The following is a 23,658-nucleotide window of genomic DNA, read 5'->3' as shown; positions in this document are numbered from 1 at the left end:
ATATAAATTGAAAATTCACGCAAAGATTGCTTTATACAGTGTTTAAAAATACCGTATACATAAAAGAACTACAATTTTTAATTTGGAGTTCTAGCCCGTCATACACCTATTACACTTTGCGAAAATACATATTGTTCACTCACACGTTTAATTATATTATACAACGCTCTAAAACACTTAGCATTCCAGTTTCGTAAAACACTACAAAAGGTGGTGGATTGTTAAGTTACTTAGTCAGGGGTCGACCACAGAACCTCTCTGTAATAAGATACGTCATTTAACTAAACGTCGCTATCAAGTGAACGGGTGAAATATACTACAATTTATTAACAACCTCATTTCAAAAACACAGCATGTGTAAAACTTTACAAAATTGGAGTTGCTAATGCTAAAGCTTGCAGTCCTTCTTCTACACCCAAAAACACCATAATTTTATATGGTTTAAAATTTTCTATGTAACGACAGCAATATAATTTTTTCTGCGCTTTAAGACTAAAATAAAACGCTTCAGTTATCTCTGCCGCATTACGCCCCTAAACCAGGACGCCGTTGTACTAAATATTCTGTTATCTAGTAGAAATAGATTAAAAAGATCACGTAAAGTTCAGCTACTCAGATTCGAGGTAAAAATTACCTCTATGATATTTATAAGAAACTATATCTATTTATAAAAGTACCTATCGAATAATAATTACCAGTATTAGCCTGATCATCAGGTAGACATGCCTAAAACTCTAAAAATAACATTTTATGTTTTTGTAACACACAATTTCGCGCAGATAAAAAAGTGTGTTTTGAAGTTACAGGCAGACATTTAATTATTTTTTATAGATTACGCTTTATCTTTTACATATTTATTTAGGCTTGACACTTGTGTACGAATACAGATTAACGCGATCAGGACGCGAGCGAACGCAAAGCCACGATAAAATCTTTGTTGAAACAGTTTATTTTATAACAATTTATTCCGGACCACGTTGATCCGTTTTAACGTCAGTTAATTAAAAAGCTTTGCGCTACAAAATACTCTAGATCATAGGTACTTACCACGTTATAACAAGCGAGCTGTATAAAATTTGTGATTATGGGTTCTTTGCGGATAATGAAAAACTCATGGAGATATCGAACTACGAAGGTTTCAACTAACTTTTACACCTATAAAATTTTCAGCTGAATTCTTTGTCTCCGTGTTTCTAGTTTAGTGAACTGATGACATTTTTAGTCTTATTTTTATTAGAATGTGGTAGAAATTTTGTGGGTCAATTCCCGACGCACCTCCGCCACACTTTTTCCCGACTTATAACACCAGTGTTCAGGGCAGCTGTGTTCCGGTTTGAAGGGTGTGGTGAAGGAGACACGAGTATTCGACTAGGTATAGTCCACGTAAAACTGCTAGTCCGCCCTAAATATAGAAATGAGTTGCATCGCCATAGCAAATTGTATGACTACACCTGCTCGCAACAACTTTAGGACGGACTAGCAGTTTTGCGCGGACTATACTCCGTCCGTCCTCCGTACTTTGTGCGCTTTGCTAGTGCTAATGCTTAGTGGACTACAACTTACCTTTTAATTCTAATAAACAAACCTAAAATAGCAGTGGAACATTAATGTGTTCTTAATGATACTAGATTTCATTCAATTCAATAACATTGTTTACAAAGTTTATACCGTCCCCTCTAACTCCATAGTTCTTGTTTATTCTATCGTTTGAAATTGTGTTACTTCCTGAGCAAAGGGTAGTGTTGTATGGACTGTAATTCGCACCTTCTATCGAACGCGCTTACGTCGAGGGCGTCACACATGGGTGGATTAAATTATATAGGTTGAGACGATTTCTCCACTCTAATAGTTTCGAACTGAACTGAATTTGAATTTAGGTAGGGAATCATTTATTAGGCTCGTTGTATACTTTTGAATTTTCTAGTCCATAACATGACCCTTCTAGGTTTTAATGTTGAGGGCTGGAAAACCCTATCTATTAATTTGATAAAATTCATACCATTTTCCAAACAAATATCATTTTCTTCAGATCCAGATCAAAACAGGGCTACGAACAATGAAGCCACATTTATCCAAAACATATTCTGCCATTTCATTATAAAACGCCTCTAATAGTTATATTCCTCTAATAGTTTATAGAAAATAAATTTGAAGCTCGAAGGTTTTTACGTATTCAAAAGTTTCGTATAATAATAATAAAATATAAAAGAAGAGCAAGAATGATATATTATTTTTAAGTTATTAGAATATATTGGACGTTTGAATTGAAAATACGCAGATGTACAGGGGAGTTTTATCTTAGAGATATTTAAAAAAAACTTACTTAAGATAATTATTAATACATGAAATGGAAAGAAAAATATATTTAAAATAACTACATTTTCAGAAAACAGATTTAAAAGTTAATCTACCAATATCATATAATTAACTGCTGTTATCACAAAAGACGTTAAACAATTAATTAGACATTATCCACTGTCCAAACTAAGACAAACTGTCGAAACTGCTACAACACATTACAATATTACAACAGCCAGCTGAGCTGAGAAGTAAACAGTGAATAAGTTGACAGACAATGATTTATTTATACAAACTATTTCAATGTAAATGTTATTAATTGTCATTATGTGTCTTAGAATTACTTCAAGCTTTCAATACAAAAAATAAATTTCTTTCGAAAAAATATTTCCTAATTACAATGGAAATTTCTCTCTCTACTCTCTCTTTAAACTCTAAATGTTATAATGGCGTCGAGGACAAAATAAGAAATTGCACGGTACCTAAATTTAGTATTTTCCTTTCAATTGTATTTATCATAAAAATATCACTATGCTTAAAACAATTTTCGTCATCCATACTAAGATTGTCGAAAATCTTACAGCAGTCACGGCGCCGCTCAGTAGCGCAAATCCGTTAAGCTTCGCGCTGAGTCACCAAAAGCATTAAATAAATGGGTAAACAAAACGAGTTATGCTCTGAATACAGCTACCGAGATATTAATAGACGGAGAATAAACTTTAAATGACAAACCGAGGAACAGAGGAGTAATGCAGAAGTTTTAGAAGTTCCGCTAGCTTCAAAGATAAATATGGAAGCGTCTTGAGCGTTATGACAATGGTCGACTGCGGTTTCATGTATTGTTTGTTGTTTGTCATGAATTTGAACACATATAAAATGAGCGGTACAATAACACTTTATAAATTAAATTAAATCAAACCAATATACAGTATCTTTTGTGAGCAAATTTTAACATATTCTATCATGTACTAAGCACGAGACTGCTATACTGGTACTCGTATCATAAATAGTTAAGTTAAGCGTAACTTAATAAGTTATAGTTGAATAAAAAATATAAATTATATACTACGAGGGCCTCGTATTTTGAAATGTAAATTTCTGAATAAATAATATTTCAAAAACTCTTTGCTTAAACCTTGCTAAAGCGTAGACTTTGCCTGAGTCAACTCAACTTATTACCACCAAGTGAAATTAAACTTACTCACATTGTCTCCATAATGTTTACGACCAAGAATACTAACGGACAATAAGGCAAGAGGATGTCTAAGTTTATGCGCTCAACTATAAATAGTAGGTAATAATTTGAACTTCTAGAATGTTTTGAGTCACGGACAAAGGGCCTATTTGGTGAGCGTGCAGTGATGCGAGGGAACGATAAATTACTAGCCCAAAATAGAGCAGTACTGTTCAAACATTCAAATGTAAAATGTTTGTCCGCTATGAAAGCCTTTGTTAAAGTTTGATCTCTATTTCACTTCTTATAAATTTAAGGTCGATTGAGCGAAATTTTAAAATAACGTTACTTTTTTATTGTGCATCTGACAAGTAAACATAAACATGCTTATGTTATTTTATTCACTTATAATGATCCAAGTGTTGGATTTTTCACCATTTGTCGTGAAACTTATTTTTATTGTATTTGGTAACAAGTTTTCATCAATCGTGAAGACTGAGGTCATACTAACATCATAATATTGCTGACCCCAATATTGGGAAAACTGTATAAATAACTACAGCCGAAAACATAAAAGCAAATTAAGTATATTATTCAAATATATTTTTCCAATCTCAGATTGATATAGCATCAGTCACGGATCACTAGCTGCCATAAACGAGGCCGATACGCTTCTCTGCAAACAATGGCATACGTCCACCATTAGATACCATTACGGCAATGATCTTGGCATCATAAAATAAATATTGTTATATGAAATTACGATCCTTAAATGCAATAAATCAGACGAGGTTAATTTAGTGACCAAGCAAGTTGTGAATAACATAAATTGGATTAACGAGCTTAACGATAAATTGTTACATTTGATGATTGCGACAAAGTTGTTACCATTTTGCTTTTCAATATTGACTAAGGAACTGTTAACTTATAACGTAAGGAATAATATATGGGGAAATTTTCTGAAGTGATTAATAATTACATTATATATTAAGGCGCGAAAAACATTTACTTACTTATTTTGAAAAATATAATTGAGACAAAAATCGAACCTGATTTCAAATCATTTTGTTCAGAATTCAGATCAAGTGTATTCCCATAAAAGGTTCTTTGAGATCCTCTTAGTGCCTCGTGTAAAGTTGTACGTTACGACAGTTTTCAAACCAGTAATGATGCAGAATTAGATATGATATTCCTTTTTTCCTAACCGAAAGTTCAGCCACATTCAATCAAATTAAAATCTTTTTTTTTTGTTACAGATGGCCATCTAAAAAACAATCAGTGTCAGTGTAGTGTAGTGGTGCAATAGTGACGTGTTCCCAAATATGAGGTCATCATGAAGCTTTGGAAAAGCCTCAAGATATCGATAGGCAGCCGGACTGATCCTAAGGTCTATTCTCAGGACCTGCCGCAGTGGGGTGGACAGGGGTATGAACTGGACGGTAAGTTTATGTACTCATCAAATGAAAAAAAAAACACTGACGGGAAATAAGAATGTAATAGAAATTTTATATCAAACACACTCAAAACTATAATTTAAATTACTATTACAATTAAGAGATAAAATATATTACTACTAGGTACTAAACATTAATGTCTTTGCCACTACACAAGTTCACCAGACGTCTACAGAGTAATTAGGTTATTTTTAAGTCCATTTAACGTCGAGTTGTTTGTACTCTGACTTTGTAAGACAACTTTATACAGAAACTGCAACAGCAAAAGCATGTTAGGCCGTACTTCATCAGAGATTGTACTACGAGACAAAGTTAATTGTAATGGAGGCCTCAAAGGTCCTGAGAGTTCATAACGAGTGCTGCAAAATTGCATGCAGCCAAGTTTTATTTTTTTCGCAACTGAAATTGAGATAGATGAACGTCAGACGAACGGCAACAGACGCTTTTGCCAATATTTGAGCTCCAAGTTACTAAAATGCCGGAAAACTAAAATTGTCTGCAGAGAAAAGAATTTGCCGTAACATTTTAATAATAGGACTGTTTTAAGCAAGGTAAAAGTTGAAAAGTGGAAGGTAAACCTGAAGTTAGTTCTGACTTTATAAGTAAAGTCTTACGCATACTTATTATTTTCAAGTTACGAGCTAAGTCTACAGGAGATACAACTCTTTGACATTTAATAGCTGAAGTGCTTTTGCTGTTTTGCTCTGGTTGCACAAATTTTGTTAATATAGATTTACTTATGTTTTATATATTAACTATGTTACTTTTTCATTTAATTACTAACACATACATAACAAATAACTTAATAAAAGGTAGCTTCAAGTTGACATTTATCTGGACATTTATCGTGCTTTATATTTGTGGGCTACAAAAAATAGGGAAGGATAATAAAATAGCCAGCCAATAGCCATTTTTTATTCAAATATCCCACGAAATCCAATATTGTTCTCAGCAACACAGCTACGTCTGAGAACGCAATGATTTGGCAATTTCGTTCAGGGCTTGCCTTTGAATATTCCTCTTTATATTCTGGAGTCAGACGAGCGTCTCTAAATTTCAATTTAAAATAACTGCGGAAATACTCTTTTGATTTCTGCGTATGACTGCGGCCTTTCTGTGTTCGTGATATTGTTGTAGCGAAAATATTCTGTCTGATGTTAAATAATCAAGAGGCTATGTCAGTTCATTATAATCAGCTAATGTATATTTACTAATTTTGATTTTAGTATTACAAATACTAATGTTTGTAGAAGTTGTTTAACTAAGCAAGGTTATCGTAATAGCTCTCAGAACAAACACGCTGAAATGTCCGGCATTATTCAACAGACTTATAATTTATGCGACAATATATAGTGGAACATAAGAGATGATTGGATTTACTTAAATTATTAACTCCCTTTTACTAGAATTTCACTTTCACTTCTCAGCAAGGAGTCCTACAAATACTTGAGGTCTAAAATTAAACATCAGTTAATTGTAAGTAAGGATATTCTCACGAAATTTATTTTTTTTTTTATTTTGGGAACCCCAGGTGACAACGCACGAGCCGTTTGAAGCGCAACTCGGACAAAACACTCTAATTATGATACTTTCAAGCAAAATAGAGTCCCACAAAGGGCACAAAATGATTTGTTTCCCGGCGATATTTTTTCTTCTTTATCCTCGGCAAAGGAAGCACCGTTTGAAATGTCCGTCGTGTTGAGTTGAGTGAATTTAATTGTCCGTTGAATTTATTTGATCCTTCTCCCGGACCAAGGTCAAAGGTTTGGAGCGGTTATACGCGTTTTATTGCGGGATTCTTTGACAGATTTTGAAGAAAAAGAGTTAAAATGCGATGAGTTTTAAGGGAGTTTTGTTTTAATCGCAGCAACTTCTGAATTATTTTTGGAAATACTCCCAAAGTATGAAGTTAAGAGCACTTGCTTGAAATGTTCTTAACAGTTAATAGGCCTGTTGATATGGGTCAATAATAAAGGCGAATAATACTAAAAATGTTTTAATAGAATACGAATATACTTTAGAATTTTTGCAATTACCTTTATTACACTTTAATACAAGCTATACAAAGCATAGCAAAATTTTGTAGGTTCAGAAGTATAAAAAAATTATTCAGGAGTCCACATGTAATACAAACAGACATTAAGATATGATTTTTGAAAAGATACCTTTAACAAGGGTAAACAGGGAATGAGAACCAATGAATGAACGAATTAAATTAATCGCCCGGAACAATTTCAACATTTTAATTTCCTTATTTAAAGTGAATTGTTTAAAGTAACTGTTTCCGATGGATAAAATGAAATTAAGAGGATACTGAGCGGACTGGACCCATTCCAACCTGAAACAAGATTAGCCATTGAGTCCGATGTAATTACTTTTAATGAGTGTTTTTAAGTAAACTTAAATGGTTTGCCGTTAAAATAAAAACGTATATATGCATACTATTAATTATAAAATCGGAATTTTCTGCAGTTAACGAATAATAATATCTAAGGACAACAACATGCAACATGACATGCTGACTGAAAGCTGATCATGTCTGTATGCTTGGGTTTCTGTGAGATGTCAGTATGTTAAATTTGTCTGGTTAGTGTAAGTGGCCTCGGCCGTCTTAATAATAATATAATAATAATAATAATATTTTTTTTTAATTAGATCAATAAAATAAATAAATATATAAATGCATGTTTAATGGAAACAATAAAAAGCTGTGTTATAAATTTGTAATAACAGTTGGGTTTACTTGTATGTTAATACCTGTGTTAGATCCTGCGCGAGTTGGCCGTTTACATTTTGAGAACATAAAACTTTAAACCTCTCATTTGTGTAGAATTCCTTATGATTTTTTATTACTATTGAGCATCTTTTTTTGATGACTAATATTTCTGATATACATTTTGAACACATTGAATTTGTCATTAAAATAAGTTGAGTGACTAACCTTTTCTAGCAAGGAAATAACTCAGTATAAATTAATCAACAACTCAAAACCTCTTAGAGGGTGATAATAGATCATACATCACCCGACCTTTAATACAAATTATGCAAAGGAGCATTAAGTTAATAGAATCTAAAGGCTTTGTCTCCGTGTTTGTTGCCATTATTGCTATAACGGTTATGGCAATTACACTTTAATTGGGGTTGAAAGGATGTGGGGGATACAACGGCCGGCAACTAAAAGGTTTTTAACGAGAGCAGGAAATCTTAGTAGAAAAATAGGGTTAATGTTTTAGACGTTTTAAGCATTTGTTTAGGAAACTTTTCGTGTTCTAACTCGCTAAGGAGACAAAATATAGAAATGACGATTTTCTTTTAAATAGTGCGTCTTTTTAATACTTTATTAAATCCGATGAAAATGGTAGAACGCTTTTTAGTTCAACTCCGAAAGTATCATAACTACAAATTTTACTGCCTAATAAAGGAAATATACTTATCCTAAGCGTTCCAACTTAGTTATCAGGGCGAGGAAAGCACCTGTGACCTACAGCTGTAGGTAGCTGTAGGTAGCTACGTGCGGTCTTACCTGGAGATAATAACACCTATGGTATTTACCATCACCATTGCTACTTCTTTATTATAATAATCAGTTATAGCTGCAATGAATACCACCAGTTAACTTTATCAGTAAACGTTAACATGCTAACAGATTTCTTTAAGATGTCCTTAGTACTTTAAAATTCGTACAACGGTACTAAAAGCAAGTAGGAAGCAACTTTTTCATTCTGACTGAATAACAGAATTAATGGCGCAAAGGTAATGTGATATACTGCAGTCGCAAATGGAGTAAGAAAGTTGCATAATGCTAAGGATAAAGCTGAATTTAAGACGATTCATTTTCTTTTTGTCGTTGACCTTTTACAGTCCAACTGCAGGGTACGGATTTCCTCTCAGAGGGGCTTAGGTAATCGCCAACCACGTTGATCAGTGGTATTTGTAGAATTCATACACCTCTGAAGAATTTTTTAACCAACCGCGGAGGGTAATGTTTTTCGAGGATATATAATATACGTAACCCATAGCGCAAACAAATTCACAGAATTTGACACATGATGTGTCGTTGGATTCCTTTAAATTTGGAGTGAGACCATATGCCGATTTTGTTTTCATAATAATTGGTAGGTACTTAAGACTATTCTCAGACATGTAAGTTTCTTCACGATGTTTTTCTACAGCATTAAAGCAAATGATAATTAAGTTCAGGGTTTCAAACCTCGCTCTTCCTTGTCCAAAGAATATGTAAGTCACCTCATAAATAAGTCAGCTGGTCCCCCCACCCTTCCACCTAAAAGCAAATGTATTAGGAAAAGATGTTGCGGTATAAGTAATAAAATTGTTAAGTATTTCGCAACTACATACAACTACAAATTGCAGATTTAAAATAAAATCTAAAAAAAAAAATATTTAAACTATTACCTTTATTCTCGCGATCAGGGAAGTTTTAACCGCGCGCTAAGCTAGTAAATTTAAATGCAGGCATTTCGCCAAAAACACTTTGGGTTCCGTTCGTCCGTTTGTATGAAAATCTTTACACAATAGAAGTAGAAATAGGTTTAGTCTACGAAATTACTATGACCTTGTACCGTAATTCTTTATAATGATGTCAGTTATAATATAATCAGTTTTATAGTATTGTGAGATTGTGACGTAGGAGGCGACTATTGTCGAAGATCTTTGTTAGTATGAAAATTAATAAATAATCGTTTCTACACCGTATCTTCTTTGAGTCATAGGTACTTCAACTTATTAACAACACCAAGATGCACAATATAAATCTAAATTAATACTGTGGTTATATTAGGGCTTGAACCCGAAACATAAAGTTATTACTCCATCAGGTGGGCTGATAAAGACATACTTATCGATTATACGAGTAAATAAGTGATTAAATTAAATATAATTAATAACAGTCAAGTATTATCTCTGATGGATATAATGATCTGTTTTGATCATAACTTTAACTTGCAGAACCCTTCCTTTATACTCCAATTCGCAATCGCCGTGTATTTTTTCCGCAGCAACACAGATTTTCCGAGGAAAAAATCTTTGCGGTAAAGGAAACTCCCGGTAAAGTGGGGCATTAAAACTTCTCAGTGGTTTAGGGGGAAATTATCCCGAGATTGGGCGTAGAGTGAAGCCTCTGAGAGAAAAGTTTCCCCTCAAGTTTTTCGAAAATATTAGCCGACTAAATTAAAATCGGCTGCATCGAGCCCAAAGTTTAGAATTTACTATGTGCTTTTGAACTTGGAGTTTGTGGAGCTTTTCAATTTGCTACGATTATGCCCAAGTTTGGCTAACTGGATACAATATGGGATGTTTGGGGAGAAGCATTGTGGTGTTGGTATTAATTTTGGAACTAGTTTAGTGTTGTCTGCTTCAGTGAATTAAATTTTGTGTTTACTTTTTCATGAAGTTTGAAGTTTTATACTAGCAGATGTTAGGAAATTATCTTATATGCACTAAATAATTTAGTTTATACCTTACGGTAGCATAGGTTCAGTACGCACCAGTAAATAAGTTTTAAGATTCTGCTTATAATGAAGTTGATGGGAGTCCGTTAGTTGTGAAGATTATTTAGATTCAACATTAAGTGGACTGGCGGTGACGTGAGAATTCATCCCGCCATAATATTCAATTAAATCCGTAATTTGAAAAATATTTCTTGTAAAAGATTTAAGTTATTTTAATGCTCTGGTTCTATATATTCCCATTTTAAAGCAAAAATCTTCCAGGAATTTAAACTGCCTCGTTTTACTGTGCAGTTAAAATACGAATCACTGTTTCGAGCTCTTTATATTTTTCTCGTTGCCGTGAAACTAAGTTTGCAATTTGTTTAAGGTATTTTTAAATTAAATTCCTTTCCATGCGTTCTGTTTCGCTGATTCGAATCTGCGGAATAATATGGTATGTGTAATACGCGTACGTTATAACTCTGCATCCACACCCTTGGCACTTGCCGCTAATCCCAAAGGCCTACAAGCGCACAAACTTGTGGATGCATCGCAAACGCTTGCGGCTAATACCCTTTGATTTGCTAAAAAACCGACTGCTCATTTGATTAGCTTCTAGCACTTGCACACGTACACTAACCAAATCAAACGTTCTACCTGCACATTTGAATTTGTAGCCGTTTGTTGAAGTTTGGTAAGCGTGCTGACGCAGCATTAGTATTATATATATTAGTATATAAAGAACAATGCCTAAATATATAATTTATTCGATAAGTTTATGATTATAAATTCCGAAGGTGGTAAAACCCTTTATGCTTCGACTCTGACAGCGCCATCGCCACACCTAAACACACCTATTTCTGTCTAATAACAGCAGTGTTAAACGCTGCTGTGTTCTGGTTTAAGAGAAGACGTTAAAACTTATCCGAGGCATTCCATATTAGACCTCAGTGGTAGCGGCGCATTTGTGGACGACCTCAGGTATGAATCTAATCTTATCTGAAATTGATAACAGATGTCCATGGGAGGCATAGCCGCTTAACATCGGTCGCACTGCATAAAATTTAGATGTACAGTCGAACATTTAAACGGGGATCTCTGTGTCAGGCAGCAATAGTAACCGGTGTCCCATGCAGGTCTTCAAATAGACTGGTAGATCCTATTCTTTAGCATCAGCGTATTTTACATGAAATGAAAATTGAAATTGTCTAAGATTTATGTCGACCATAAACGTAACACCCCTTCGAAGTAATTAGCTCCAACACCGTAACATATGTTTCAAGAATATAAAATGCTGTGAGCATTTTAATTAAGCACGTTTTGTCCTGGCGCAGTTGCAGTACTTTATACAGTCTCACAAAGGACTATAGACTTAACCACCTAAATCTTTGGTAAAGAAACTTCCTGAAACTAAACATGATAATAAAAAAAAATAACTATTACTGTATGTTTTCGTCATGATAATATCCCAAGCAATTTGATAGGGAAGTTATTATTAATTAATTAAAATTATTTCGAATACTTTTGGAGACATTAACGTTTCTGTATTTAGGTAGGAATTCAATCTTTTTCGTGGACAGAGAGTCTACTTCGAATATCATGAAGAAATAACTGTCGTTTGAACTTAATATACCTTACCTTTTGCCCTTACAACTATTAGATTAAACCATTAAACCCTACTAAATATTAGAAAACTGTTCACTTTTTGTAAGATTTCGGAATCGAACAATTCGAAATGGGATTGCCGAAAATCTTAATGCATTGGTAATTTTATGAACTTGCATAGGTACTTCTTTTTTCCATAATCAGTGACTACTGAACATCAGATGCTGCTTCACATAGAACAAATTTTTAGACAGACAAAGGTTACATAAAAGTTATGCCATATTAAGATACTATCGAATTATATATTCATGGAACCTAGATAGAATGCTGTGACTCGGAAAATTCGTTGTCAGTGTATAATGCGATGTGCATAAATGATACGTAATTCCATCAGACGTATGTAGTCCGTTGGCATTTTTGATGAGAATGAGCGATTTTTGTGTGTAGGTTTTTCATGAAATGGTAAATGCTCACTACCAATGGATATTTGTAATGAAGGACTAGAGTCTTACCTGGTCGGTTACGGACGTGTTGCTATTCTTGAGGAATAAGTTAGAACGCCTCATGTTTTCAATCGCATAAAAGATTGGACTTTTCTCTGAAGTCTGTCACAGATGCGATCCTGCGGGGCTAAATATACCTTATTGCTTTTGCTCTACTAGTATCTTCAACCCATAACGTTATAACAAGCCAATATATTAATCGGTGTGATGGTGGAACCTCAGTGGAACCCTTACTATAAAATCTAAATTTTACTAATTTCGTGTTAAAATATATTAGGCAAAGCTATGTTACTATTCTAGTGTTTGATAAATTCCTTAGACTTATTTTACTACGAAGGGTATAACGAGCATAATTCCCTGTAATGTAAATATATTGCACAAATCTAGACTGACAGCGAGATTTGCTGCGAATTGTAGAACGCTCGTTCAATCGTTCAACATCACATGTCATGTCGCATTCCTTTTTCATTCAGTGTATGCTTCTGTAGAAACTTTACTGCAAATAGATCTGATTTATTCTACGGAAATAAAATATTTAACTAACATTTTAAGATAATAAAACATGTCCGAATTACGAAGTATTCTACCACATTAAAATTAACTATTTTGTACTATCTTAGAGTACACGTTTTAAGCCAATCTTAAGGTTATTGTTTCTATGTATGACGTCATTAATCATCCTTTATTCCTCCAAGCAGTGTATTACAACCATAATCCGCTTCAAATGTGAATATATTGCACAAACCTGAAGTGATAACGGGATTTGCTACCGGGTTGTAGAACGCTCGTTCTATCGTTCAACAACACATGTCATGTTGCGTACCTTACGTTAAGCACATTATAAAGGTACGCATTTAGTTGTATTGTTTATTTATGAGTGTTGATTTTGCGTTAATTACACAATCGACTTTTTAATGAATAGCAACAAACTTTTCATATTAAATTTATGTTGTAGATGTCATCGATTTTTTTTTTTGTTTTTTTTTTGTTTGCGAGGGGGAAACCTTCAAAAGGATTATGGATAATGTATGGTAGGAATGAATAAGCTAGGTAGCTTGTATGCGAAGTTAGACTTCTGCCTCTTAATTCATATAATTCTGCTATCACTGTTTTAATTAACACTAAAATACAAGAACACGACATTTCAGACGGACAGAGATTAAGTCTAATTTCTCAAATATCGCACACCGTGCAAAAGAAAAAGGAAGCAGGCGACACGAGCCAGCCCTTCGCGACTAAATTTAGTCTCCATCATGAATCATACTCACATCCGTTGGAACTTGAAATAGTGACATTCACAGGTATAATATACTACTAAAGGTTTATAGTTATGCAATAAATTACTAAAAATGTCAAATTATTTTAGTGTTACCTTTGAAGTTCTGTCGTGTTAGGTAGAGTATTTTAATTCTATTTTTTTAAATAAATGTTTTTTATCTGCTCATCCTCGTGGACCCATTGCTTTAACGTTGCTGGGCATAGATTTCCAAGCAGAATGAGAAGCATTAAGCCATAGTCAACCACGCTGATTTAATGCGAATTAATAATTAAATTCACATACCTAAAAAACCTGTGCAAAACCATTATATTTTTACGTCAGTTAGCCATTTTAAAATAAACGCGTTTTTTGTTTTTGTTTCGTCGTTTTTTATGCTATATTAAAGGATAATTTTATTTCCTCCAATCTGCATTGAAGCGGCGTAGTGGAGTTTGCCCAAGGGCCAACACTAGGTATAGGAATGGGATGTGTTTAATTAAAGAGATCTAAAAAGCAGCCTTGAAAATCCAATCTCTTTAATAACATAGTTAATTTGGTTCTGGGGTTGAGTACTCTACTTATGCAAATGTATACTTCGGATATGAAACTCCATATCAGTATAACTATCTACTTACCTTTCATGAAAATTTCTTTATAAGACTACCTAACCCTCATAATGTCATCTCATCATTACACATTATATTTAAAGTGAAAGTAAAATCTTCATCCCAAAGCCTTTTCCGAACAAGAGTACGTACTTCAAAAGAACTTTTTATTTGTTAAGAACTGAAGAGTAATGCTTACAGGGAAAGAACATATAGGGGTTGGCATGTAAGATGTTTTAGCATTTCTAAGCCGGTGTTTAGATTGGGGTGCGTTTTTGTTGCGTTATTTTCTCCTATGACAGAAGTGAAACTTCCTTCGCATAGTAATTGGAATAATAGGCTTACCTATAACTTGTGTCAATGTTTTCAAATTTTAAATATAAAATATATTTATAACTAATGTTGAAAAAAATAATTATTAATTTGTATAGGTAACTAAAAGTTCTGCGCATTTTCTTCAAAATGCAAGTTGGAAGAATTTAATATCTAAATAAAATATGGGCTATTTCTGCAAGTGATATATTGCAAACAATTTATTTTTTACGCGGTTCCTTAGCTTAATCCAGAAATATGAGGTTCAATAGACATTCCTACTGATTACTACATATCTTCTCACGTCTTCAATTTGGTAAATGTTCATCTAAAACGACCTCTTTGACCCCTTTATTCTCAATCATCAGACATATCTCTTCCATTTATTCCAGCGTCCAGGTCTTTATCACGAACACTTTAGTAAGTCTTTCTACATTTTTTTCTAGATGTAGATTGTTTCTTACTCCAATTTAATTAATTAAGTTTATTATATTCTCTAAATCAAATAATTCTGTCAGCGCCAAATCTAATGGTAATAAATAGTTTTTTTTTTTAATTTCATGCAAAAGCGCAAGAAAAAGGATACTCACGAACTAAGCCTTTAGAAGCAAACCCTTAATCTTGATCCAGTTACCCGTGAAAAGATGAAAGGGGCGCGGCTAATTTGAAATTTTACGCGATGTGTATTTCGTCTTGGAGTTTGAAGCTATTGTGCAGTTCACGCACATCAAAGAGACAGTTGAGCGTGAATGGTGACTGTTTAGGATTTAAGGTTGGTAACATACGAGCGACGGGAAGGTCTTGCATGAGCAACAGTCCGCGCTGACGACAGTTGATGACAATCAACGACGATCTCGACGGCGGAGGCAGTCGCACTTTAATTGTTGACCATCGTCGATTGTCGTTGAAGCGACCGCGAGTGACTGCATCTATTGTCGTCGTCTGACGTTAGTCTTAACGTTGTCACATCAGTCGCCGGCTGTCGTTAGTATATGAGACCCCTTTAGAAATCCATGGACGTCTTTAACCAACTCCAAGTAATATTATAACTGAGACACTACTTAAAGCTTATTACAGATGCGTTTCATGTGTTACTTCTTAGGACTAACATGACTGCTCATGTATGTTAGCCAAAATCTACATCCCTACATCCCTACATCCAACGTAGCACTAGTTCACGCAAGAAATAGGTGAAGTGGTAGTACCTCCTCCATCTAACCATAGTAAACCTTCCTCTTTTTCTCGATTTTCTTGCTTATATCATGTATCTTGTACGTAACAAAGTAAGATACTTTTGTGTCAGGTAAACGCATTTTATCTTACATACTTACCCCAATGTAGTGACATATAAACACGGCATCGTAGAAGAACGAATCCTTTACCGTAAACTAAGAGCAACATTGGCAGATTGTGACAAAACGTTTTATTGCCACATGAAGATTTCGCCCAACGGTGCGAATAAGGCGTTGGTTGCATCGCCGACAAGGATCGACAACACAGAACTGTATAAGCCGTAATAAAGAAGTTATAAGAATATTTTCGCTATTTTTTTAATAAAATCATGAATGAAAAAAGAATGAATATTAAATTAAAGGTGTCACCACCAGCACTGGACTCATTGTTTTTTTATAGTGATCAAGGACGATAGTGTTATCTGATTCTTTTTATAGCCGTTTAATCTTAAGCATACCCAAGAATATTTGTGAATATTTTATATTTATTAAACTAGTATTGTGTCCCTGTAGTTCTGGGACCAGAAAAGGGCTACGGTATCCTCTGTCTATCGTAAGAGGCGACTAAAAGGGGACTTCCGGGATTGCGGGCGGAAAGAGTGGGAGCTCAAACCACCCAGCCAGCGGCCCCGGGACGGACGGTGGTATGTGTGATCGCATACTGTCGTACGCACCAGTCGGTGAGGCGAGCGTCAAGCTCACATGAGCGGAGCCCCATGGGGCAACGCCATAAGAGGACTCTGGTTGCGTTCCTTTGGAGATCCCGGAGCCCTCTACGCAGCGCCGGTTTTAGTGCGGTAAGAATCTCGCATAACTTTGTGTCGTTCCCACGGCACCGGATACCTGTTGAAGGTTCCCCCTCGATAACAAAAAAAAGGTTACATTCTAATTTGGCATAATATTATATTGAAATTATTTAATCGTTTTCTCCTAGAAAATTCAAATACAAAGAAATAAAAGTGAAAGAACAAAAAGTACGTAACATATTGATTTTAAATTCTTAAATATTTACGAAGACCAAGCGGTAAACGATTTATCCTTTCATCGGTAGTAATAGAACAACCGTCTAACAAGTATCGAATACGCTTTATCGCTCGACACTGTTCGCACCTCCGGATTTAATTAAAGTGGAAAAAAGTATCCGTCTGTCACGTAGAGCATAAAGAGGTAATGTCGAGGTACGGGCTTTATGAGGCCGTGTACTGATTGAATAATGTATGTCGAGTTGAGGCAGTTTGGGCCTTTATTACATCCAGCTGAGTCGGGATGGATGAGTACTGATCATTGATTTTTTGCCTTTTTGCCGTTTTACCTTATTGTGCCAGATCAGAGCAATGTATATTGTATAATACGTTGTTTTGTGTATGTTTGTATGTGTGCGTGTGTGTCGACGTGCTTAAGGACGTGAGTATGCACGTATATACTGAGGTCTATGAGGCGTTACTGATTGAATAATGTCGAGTTGAGGAACTTCATTATATCCAGCTGAGTCGGGATGGATGAGTAGTACTCATTGAGTACTGATCATTGATTGTTTGCCTTTTTGCCGTTTTACCTTATTGTGCCGCGATTACAGACATGCGTGTGTTTGTGAATATCTACGGTATTATGACGAAATGTACTAATCGAATAATATAAAATGTCAAGTTGAAGCACTTTGAGCCTTTAAAATTTCTAGCGTGTGAGTGTGCCTGCGTGCGTTTATGAATGTATTACGTGTACTCGTGCGTGGGGTAGAGTTTTAGTTCTCAAAATAATTTAATTTCTCAAGGATTTAATGTATGTGGTTGAATCTGCTTAAATATGTATATTCCGTTTAATTGATATTACACACTCTTCGGGTATTAGAAGGCGAATGCCCAATTTTGCTGTAGACAAAAATACATAATTCTTAATATAACAAATATATAATTATTGTACATAAAGTTGGGTAAGTACACTGCGATGTCAAAGGGATTATATTCATAAAATAATATTACATGTTGATAAATAGATGATAAATTTTGTATCTGTTTATTTTTAACGTATCAAATAAATTTCGTGAACAGGCATACGCAAAAGGCAAATATCAAAAGTATTTCTGTGAACTGTATTTTAGAATTTTTATCCTATTTATTTTGTTTTATTTATTTTTATCCTGTATACTGTCTTTATAATGTTTTATGTTTTACGAACCTTGGATATACCTTCTGTGTAGTAAGTAGCTTTTATCCATAAATTAGTAAAGATTACTCACTTCTAACAAGAAAATGTAACCAGTTTTGACAATTGAAATTGTCACTGTCATCTATTTTCGTGTTTGAAAAATATTAAAAAAATGTAGTTTTTAGATCATTTCTGGACGAATAGATATCTCTCCGCACTTTTTCTTCGACTTCGTCGTTTTTGCACCAATTAACTGCACATATTCACCTGAGGTCGGTCACAAATACGCCGCTTCCTCTGAGGACTAAGCTGGAACGCCTCGAAAAAGTATGTCTCCCTTACCACACCCTTCAAACCAGAACACAGCAGCACTAATCACTGCTGTAACAAGGTAGAAATAGGAGTCGAAATGCGTATGGCAGCGGCGTCATCAGAGTCCAGCCCTAGGGATACTATTAAATTCCTTCTACTATAGTCCGCATATATTTTTTAAAACCTATATTAGGAGTGTCCTCTTTCAATGTGGTCATGACATATGCCCCTTAATATTGAACGGAAAATAAAATACGATATTGGATAATAATACGGCAGAGCTTACATCTAATAACATTGACCCTTATAAGGAAGGGCTTAGGACTATCGACCTCACAACCACAAATCATATTACCGCAAGGACACAGCGATAATTGTATTAGAGGTCCATTCATCTTAAGAATTTTGGGTAACTATGTGTGGGAGTATATTTAGTATATTGGCTTCGAGTATATAATTATGTAATGAAAAGCCATTGGTGATTTAATATTAACAAGTTGTTTTTAGGGTTCCGTACCCAAAGGGTAAAAACGGAACCCTATTACTAAGACTTTGATGTCTGCCCGTCTGTCCGTCTGTAACAGGGCTATATCTCCGGAACAGTAATAGATAGTCACATGATTTTCTTACAGAGGATGCATAACGGTGGCCACTATAACAACAAATACGAAAAATAAAATAAAGTTGTATATTAAAGGGGGTCTCCATACAACAAACCGGTATTTTCCAGCATTTTTCGATCTAACTGTTAAACCGTACTAGGAAGACCGGTGAAATTTTTACAATCCATTTACTATAACTGGTAGTATAATAATTACAAATAACAACCATAAAATATATTTTAATATATGTAGTTATTTTAATTTTATTAATAATATTATACGTTGTTTAAATATCATTCACCAACACCCCAACGCCATCTATTATTGTGTCATATTACTAAGTATTGTTGAAACTAATAAAATGAATAAAAATAAGTAAAAAATAATGAACATTTCGTGGTACAGAAGCCTCCATGTGCGAGTTCGACTCGTTCTAGGCATATTATTATAGCCTAGCAACAGTCTGTAATATTCAAATCAAATCATTTTTTTTTATTCAAAATAGGTTCTTTACAGAGCACTTTTTGAATGTCAAAAACAACTACCACCACTTCACAAGGTGTTTTGTTATGGAGAAGAAGCGGCGAAAGAAACTCCATATTGTTATGAAAGAGACTATCTCGCTAAAATATTTTTATTGTACTCGTATATTTCTAAATTAATAAAGAGGCTAAATACCAATAAAGTTCTTAATATCCTTTAATAATATTCTTATAATAAAATTCTAATAATAACAGACCAAAATTGAATAAAACTCGAATAATAGATCTAGAATATTTAAATGTACAAGAGTTCTGTCGAAAACTTGGAAGTTGAATGAAAAAAGGATTTTCTTTTTAATAATCATTACATATAATGGCAAAGGGTACTTTTATCACATTAATAATTAGAGCAAGAGAAGATATTTAATTTATCATTACATAACTATCGATATCTAAATATAATTTGTAATTGTTTGTGTATCATCGTAGTACATACTATCATACATGATACCATCATAGACATCTCTTAAATGAGGATCTCAACGTCCGATCGGTATAACGCCTAAAAATCTAATAGTTTCATAGTACAAATTAGTATAATCCGCGTAAAACTGGTAGTTCGCTCTGAATATAGAAATGAGGCGCGTCGCCATAGCAAATTGTATGACTACAACTACTGTACCCTTACAATGAGTTTTACGTTTTGACAAATATGACTGTTTCGGTATTTGTTTACGTATTTGCCCATACAAATTCCAATCAGCGCCCCAAGCGGATTGTATCAGAACGATAGTATCAGTAACGTAACATTAAATGTCTAAATTGTCAAAATGGCGCTTTATGTTTTGTCTCTCTTTTTTGCGAACATATGAGGCAGACAAAAAGGCTTGAGCACTTACTTACTGTTACGTTTACTCCGTCTACTGAAGCAAACGGAACAGAATAATGGTATTGAGTAAACGTAACGTAAAATTGTGGGATGTTTTAAAAATTCTTGGTAAGGGTACTGTTCGCAACAAATTCAGAGCGGACTGGCATGATTAGTACTTATGAACTACAGTTCTACACCCAGCGTCCATTCCTAAAGTAAAACTATCGCGTTTATAGGATTGTAATAATGGCCCTAAGGGTAAATCGACGTCCCTAACTCAGTTTATTTTAGATTACTCTGGACCGACAGGTACGGCACGGCAGTAACTAAGTTAAGTAATTCCAGCGGGTTTAGCTACCTAACTTAGTAACTAAGCTAGACTTAGTTTAATCGTGCTGAAACTTGTAGGAACGTAACACTTTGGTAAATTAAAGCTTGATTTCTATTGTGCAAATGGTCTGAAGGAGTGAATGGTTTATTGGTATAAATTTTAGCTGTCGTGCTTAACGATCGAGGTTCATATCTTTGATTTTCAAAGCGAAGTGACTTACAACTGTGATTTTGATTAAACGGTGAATGATTTAAACTTATATGGTTATTTACGCATAAATATAAACATAAAATATTTTATACTAAGTATATACATATGACTGCAGAGGGTAATGTTTTGAGCATATATAGATACCTATGTACGAGTACAAACATTTTGTTTGACGAATTGTAACATAAGAGGTGGAGTCGTTGGATTATGTTTTTTATACAATTATTCTCTAGTTAATGTTAAACTGGGCGTTTGTTCTTTCTGCGTAATCTCCAAAAGATTTATCTACCATGCTGGGCTAATGTATAGTACACTTAACACAATTTTATTTTTTCTCCACAAACTCAGAAATTAAATCCCTTATGATGATTTTAAAAAATCCATTATAAATCATAAACCATAATCCGCGAATACATGGATTCGAACCCCAGGCTCCAAGCGTGAGAGGTACGGTAAAACATGAAATAAGCCATCAGAATTCAGCGACCATGCTCATTAGCCCCCAGTCCATAACGTCCAGAGCACGTAATCCATTACCATAGCACGAACACTTTTAAAGGAACGGCGCTTTCCTAATTTTATTTACCACTTGCTCCTTGTAAGGCTGTGTTGTAAGCGTTTCACATTTTTAGGGTTTCGTATTCAAAGCTCTATGAATTACTAAGCCATTGCCGTCCATTGTGCTCAGGTCTATATCTCTTGAAAGGTAATAGATAGACACTTAAAGGTTAATTTGATTTTTATAAATAGTTTAATGTTGAAATTACGTTTTTTTTTATATTCTTATAGTGGTTAATTTTCCATCATGCTACAAAACCTTTCGTGTGCGAGTTTAACTCAATTTCTCAACTATAATTTTCTTCTCTCAAATTCCTGTTTTTGTTAATAGTACTTTAAAGAAAAACAAGTACTTTATTAGTTACTAGCTGACCCGGAAAACTTGGTACCGCCTCAAAATCTATCAAATATATTTCATATAAAATATAGTCTATGTTACTCGTAGATAATGTAGCTTTCGAATGGGGAAAGAATTTTTAAAAGCGGTCCAGTAGTTTTTGAGTCTATTCATTACAACCAAACAAACAAACAAAGTTTTCCTCTTTATAATATTAGTGTAGACAAGTAATTGTTTGTTTTGCACGAAAAACGATATGTGTTGACAATATTGAACCAATATCATAATCATTTGCGAAACAAAGTAATCGCTAAATCTCATCACTTGCACCACACACCCATCAACCGCAACTTAACTTACGATGTTTTGTTTGTCACGTGAAACTTTGCGAACCTACGTGACTTGGAATACGTAAATTTTTTATTGAGCAAACGATACGAGATGTTCATTTATGAAACTTTGTAAATGATAAATGTTTTAGGCCGATACCACGAGGGGGAGTCCTCCCATTCCAACGGTTTTAACCGCTTTTCGATGTTCATGTAAAGTAATATATAGGTATTTTGTTTGTCTTTCATACTTAAATACGAAATATAATAGCATTTTCTATGTTTATAAGCGTTTTTTGTGTTATTGGAATGGTATGTTGTACCAAGTGTAGTTCATTGGACATTTTACACAATGCCCGGGCTTTATAAAGAGTGCCAAACTCTATAGCTAAGTGATTAAACACTATCAAAACTTCATTTTGGTCACAGTTTCTGGTTCCAAATATTGCTTTGTGGGAGTACACGGAGCAAACAATTGTTGATTAATTAAATTGTATGAATAGTCCAAAAATATATATACCTACACTACTACTTGTACTACCTACTAGAGTTGATTACAGACAGTCTAGTCTGGTTAATCTTAATTTGAAGTACCGAATTTTGAAAAGTGAAAAATAATATTTTACCCTTCAAATCTACAGCGATTACGTGAGAATTTAACAGTCGTGCATAGGGATGTACCTACAAATTCACGTGGGAAACCTAGACATTGAACGGAATTATTATAGCGAAATTTGTATTCGTTCTAGAAGTCGTGATAGCAATTATTGAGATATCGAAACTCACTTTAGAATTACTGCCACAGACGATAGAGAATATTAATGACTGGTAGACTAGTTCTAATACAAGGGTCTTGGAGAAATAGCTCTTCATCTATTACTGGATAGAAATAGCTGGCAACTTATTTATTTTACGCGGTAAACATTTTGGCGTGATATGTCTACGAGGTACAAATAATATACGTACGATATAATCATTTCAGTTTTTTTTCACTAACGGAAATGTAGTGCGGCAATTACGGGAATTGTGTACTAGATGATATACCCGGATCAGATTATAGCATAGATTCACGTTATGTTTTAAAGTAGGTAAACAAAAATAACAAATGTTTAACCTATTGAACCAAAAATAAATTGCTGTAAACTTAAATTAAGACTTACGTAAAATTAATAAATATATTACATAAAGGGCTAAATAATTTGCCCTATATGGATAGATTCTTTATAGATAATTATTTACAACGTGAAGAAGGAACTGCCACTTCTCATCGCATGGTGTTTCTTATGGCGAAGATGCGAAAGAAACTTCAGAACACACAAGTTTTCAAAAAGTTTCATATACAACGCTAATGGAGCATGAGGGGCTTCAGATACATCAGAACAAACATTTTTATCAATAAAATAATCTCTTGTTACGCTTTTTACAGGGTTGATTAATTATTTGTTTTAACTTTCTAAAAGATTCATTGATTTATGACCACGTATGGAGATAAGTGGCTCACATAGTACTCACACAAATATATTTCTTACCTCATTACGGAGATAATGTTTTTTGAACGTATGTCTGTATAATATTGCGTGTATCTCATTTTTC

General features: G+C 34.1%; 1 protein-coding gene across 2 annotated transcripts in view; it reads left to right on the top strand.

Moving 5' to 3' along the window:
• Grip (Glutamate receptor interacting protein) overlaps positions 1-23,658 on the top strand; it is a 355,140-nt gene that overhangs the window by 118,262 nt on the left and 213,220 nt on the right. For both annotated transcript variants that reach the window (XM_073084279.1, XM_073084278.1), the window contains one exon: positions 4,729-4,911. In XM_073084279.1, the coding sequence (XP_072940380.1) occupies positions 4,806-4,911 (106 nt within the window). In that variant the 5' untranslated portion in view covers positions 4,729-4,805. The remainder of the gene's footprint in view (positions 1-4,728; positions 4,912-23,658) is intronic.

This window comes from Epargyreus clarus, unplaced genomic scaffold, assembly GCF_041222505.1.
Source record: "Epargyreus clarus isolate Ecla_fem2 unplaced genomic scaffold, WU_Ecla_fem_2.2 ptg000021l, whole genome shotgun sequence".
NCBI classification, from domain to species: Eukaryota; Metazoa; Arthropoda; class Insecta; order Lepidoptera; family Hesperiidae; genus Epargyreus; species Epargyreus clarus.
Note: the sequence above shows the minus strand (reverse complement) of the source record. Positions and strands in the feature narration are given on the sequence as shown.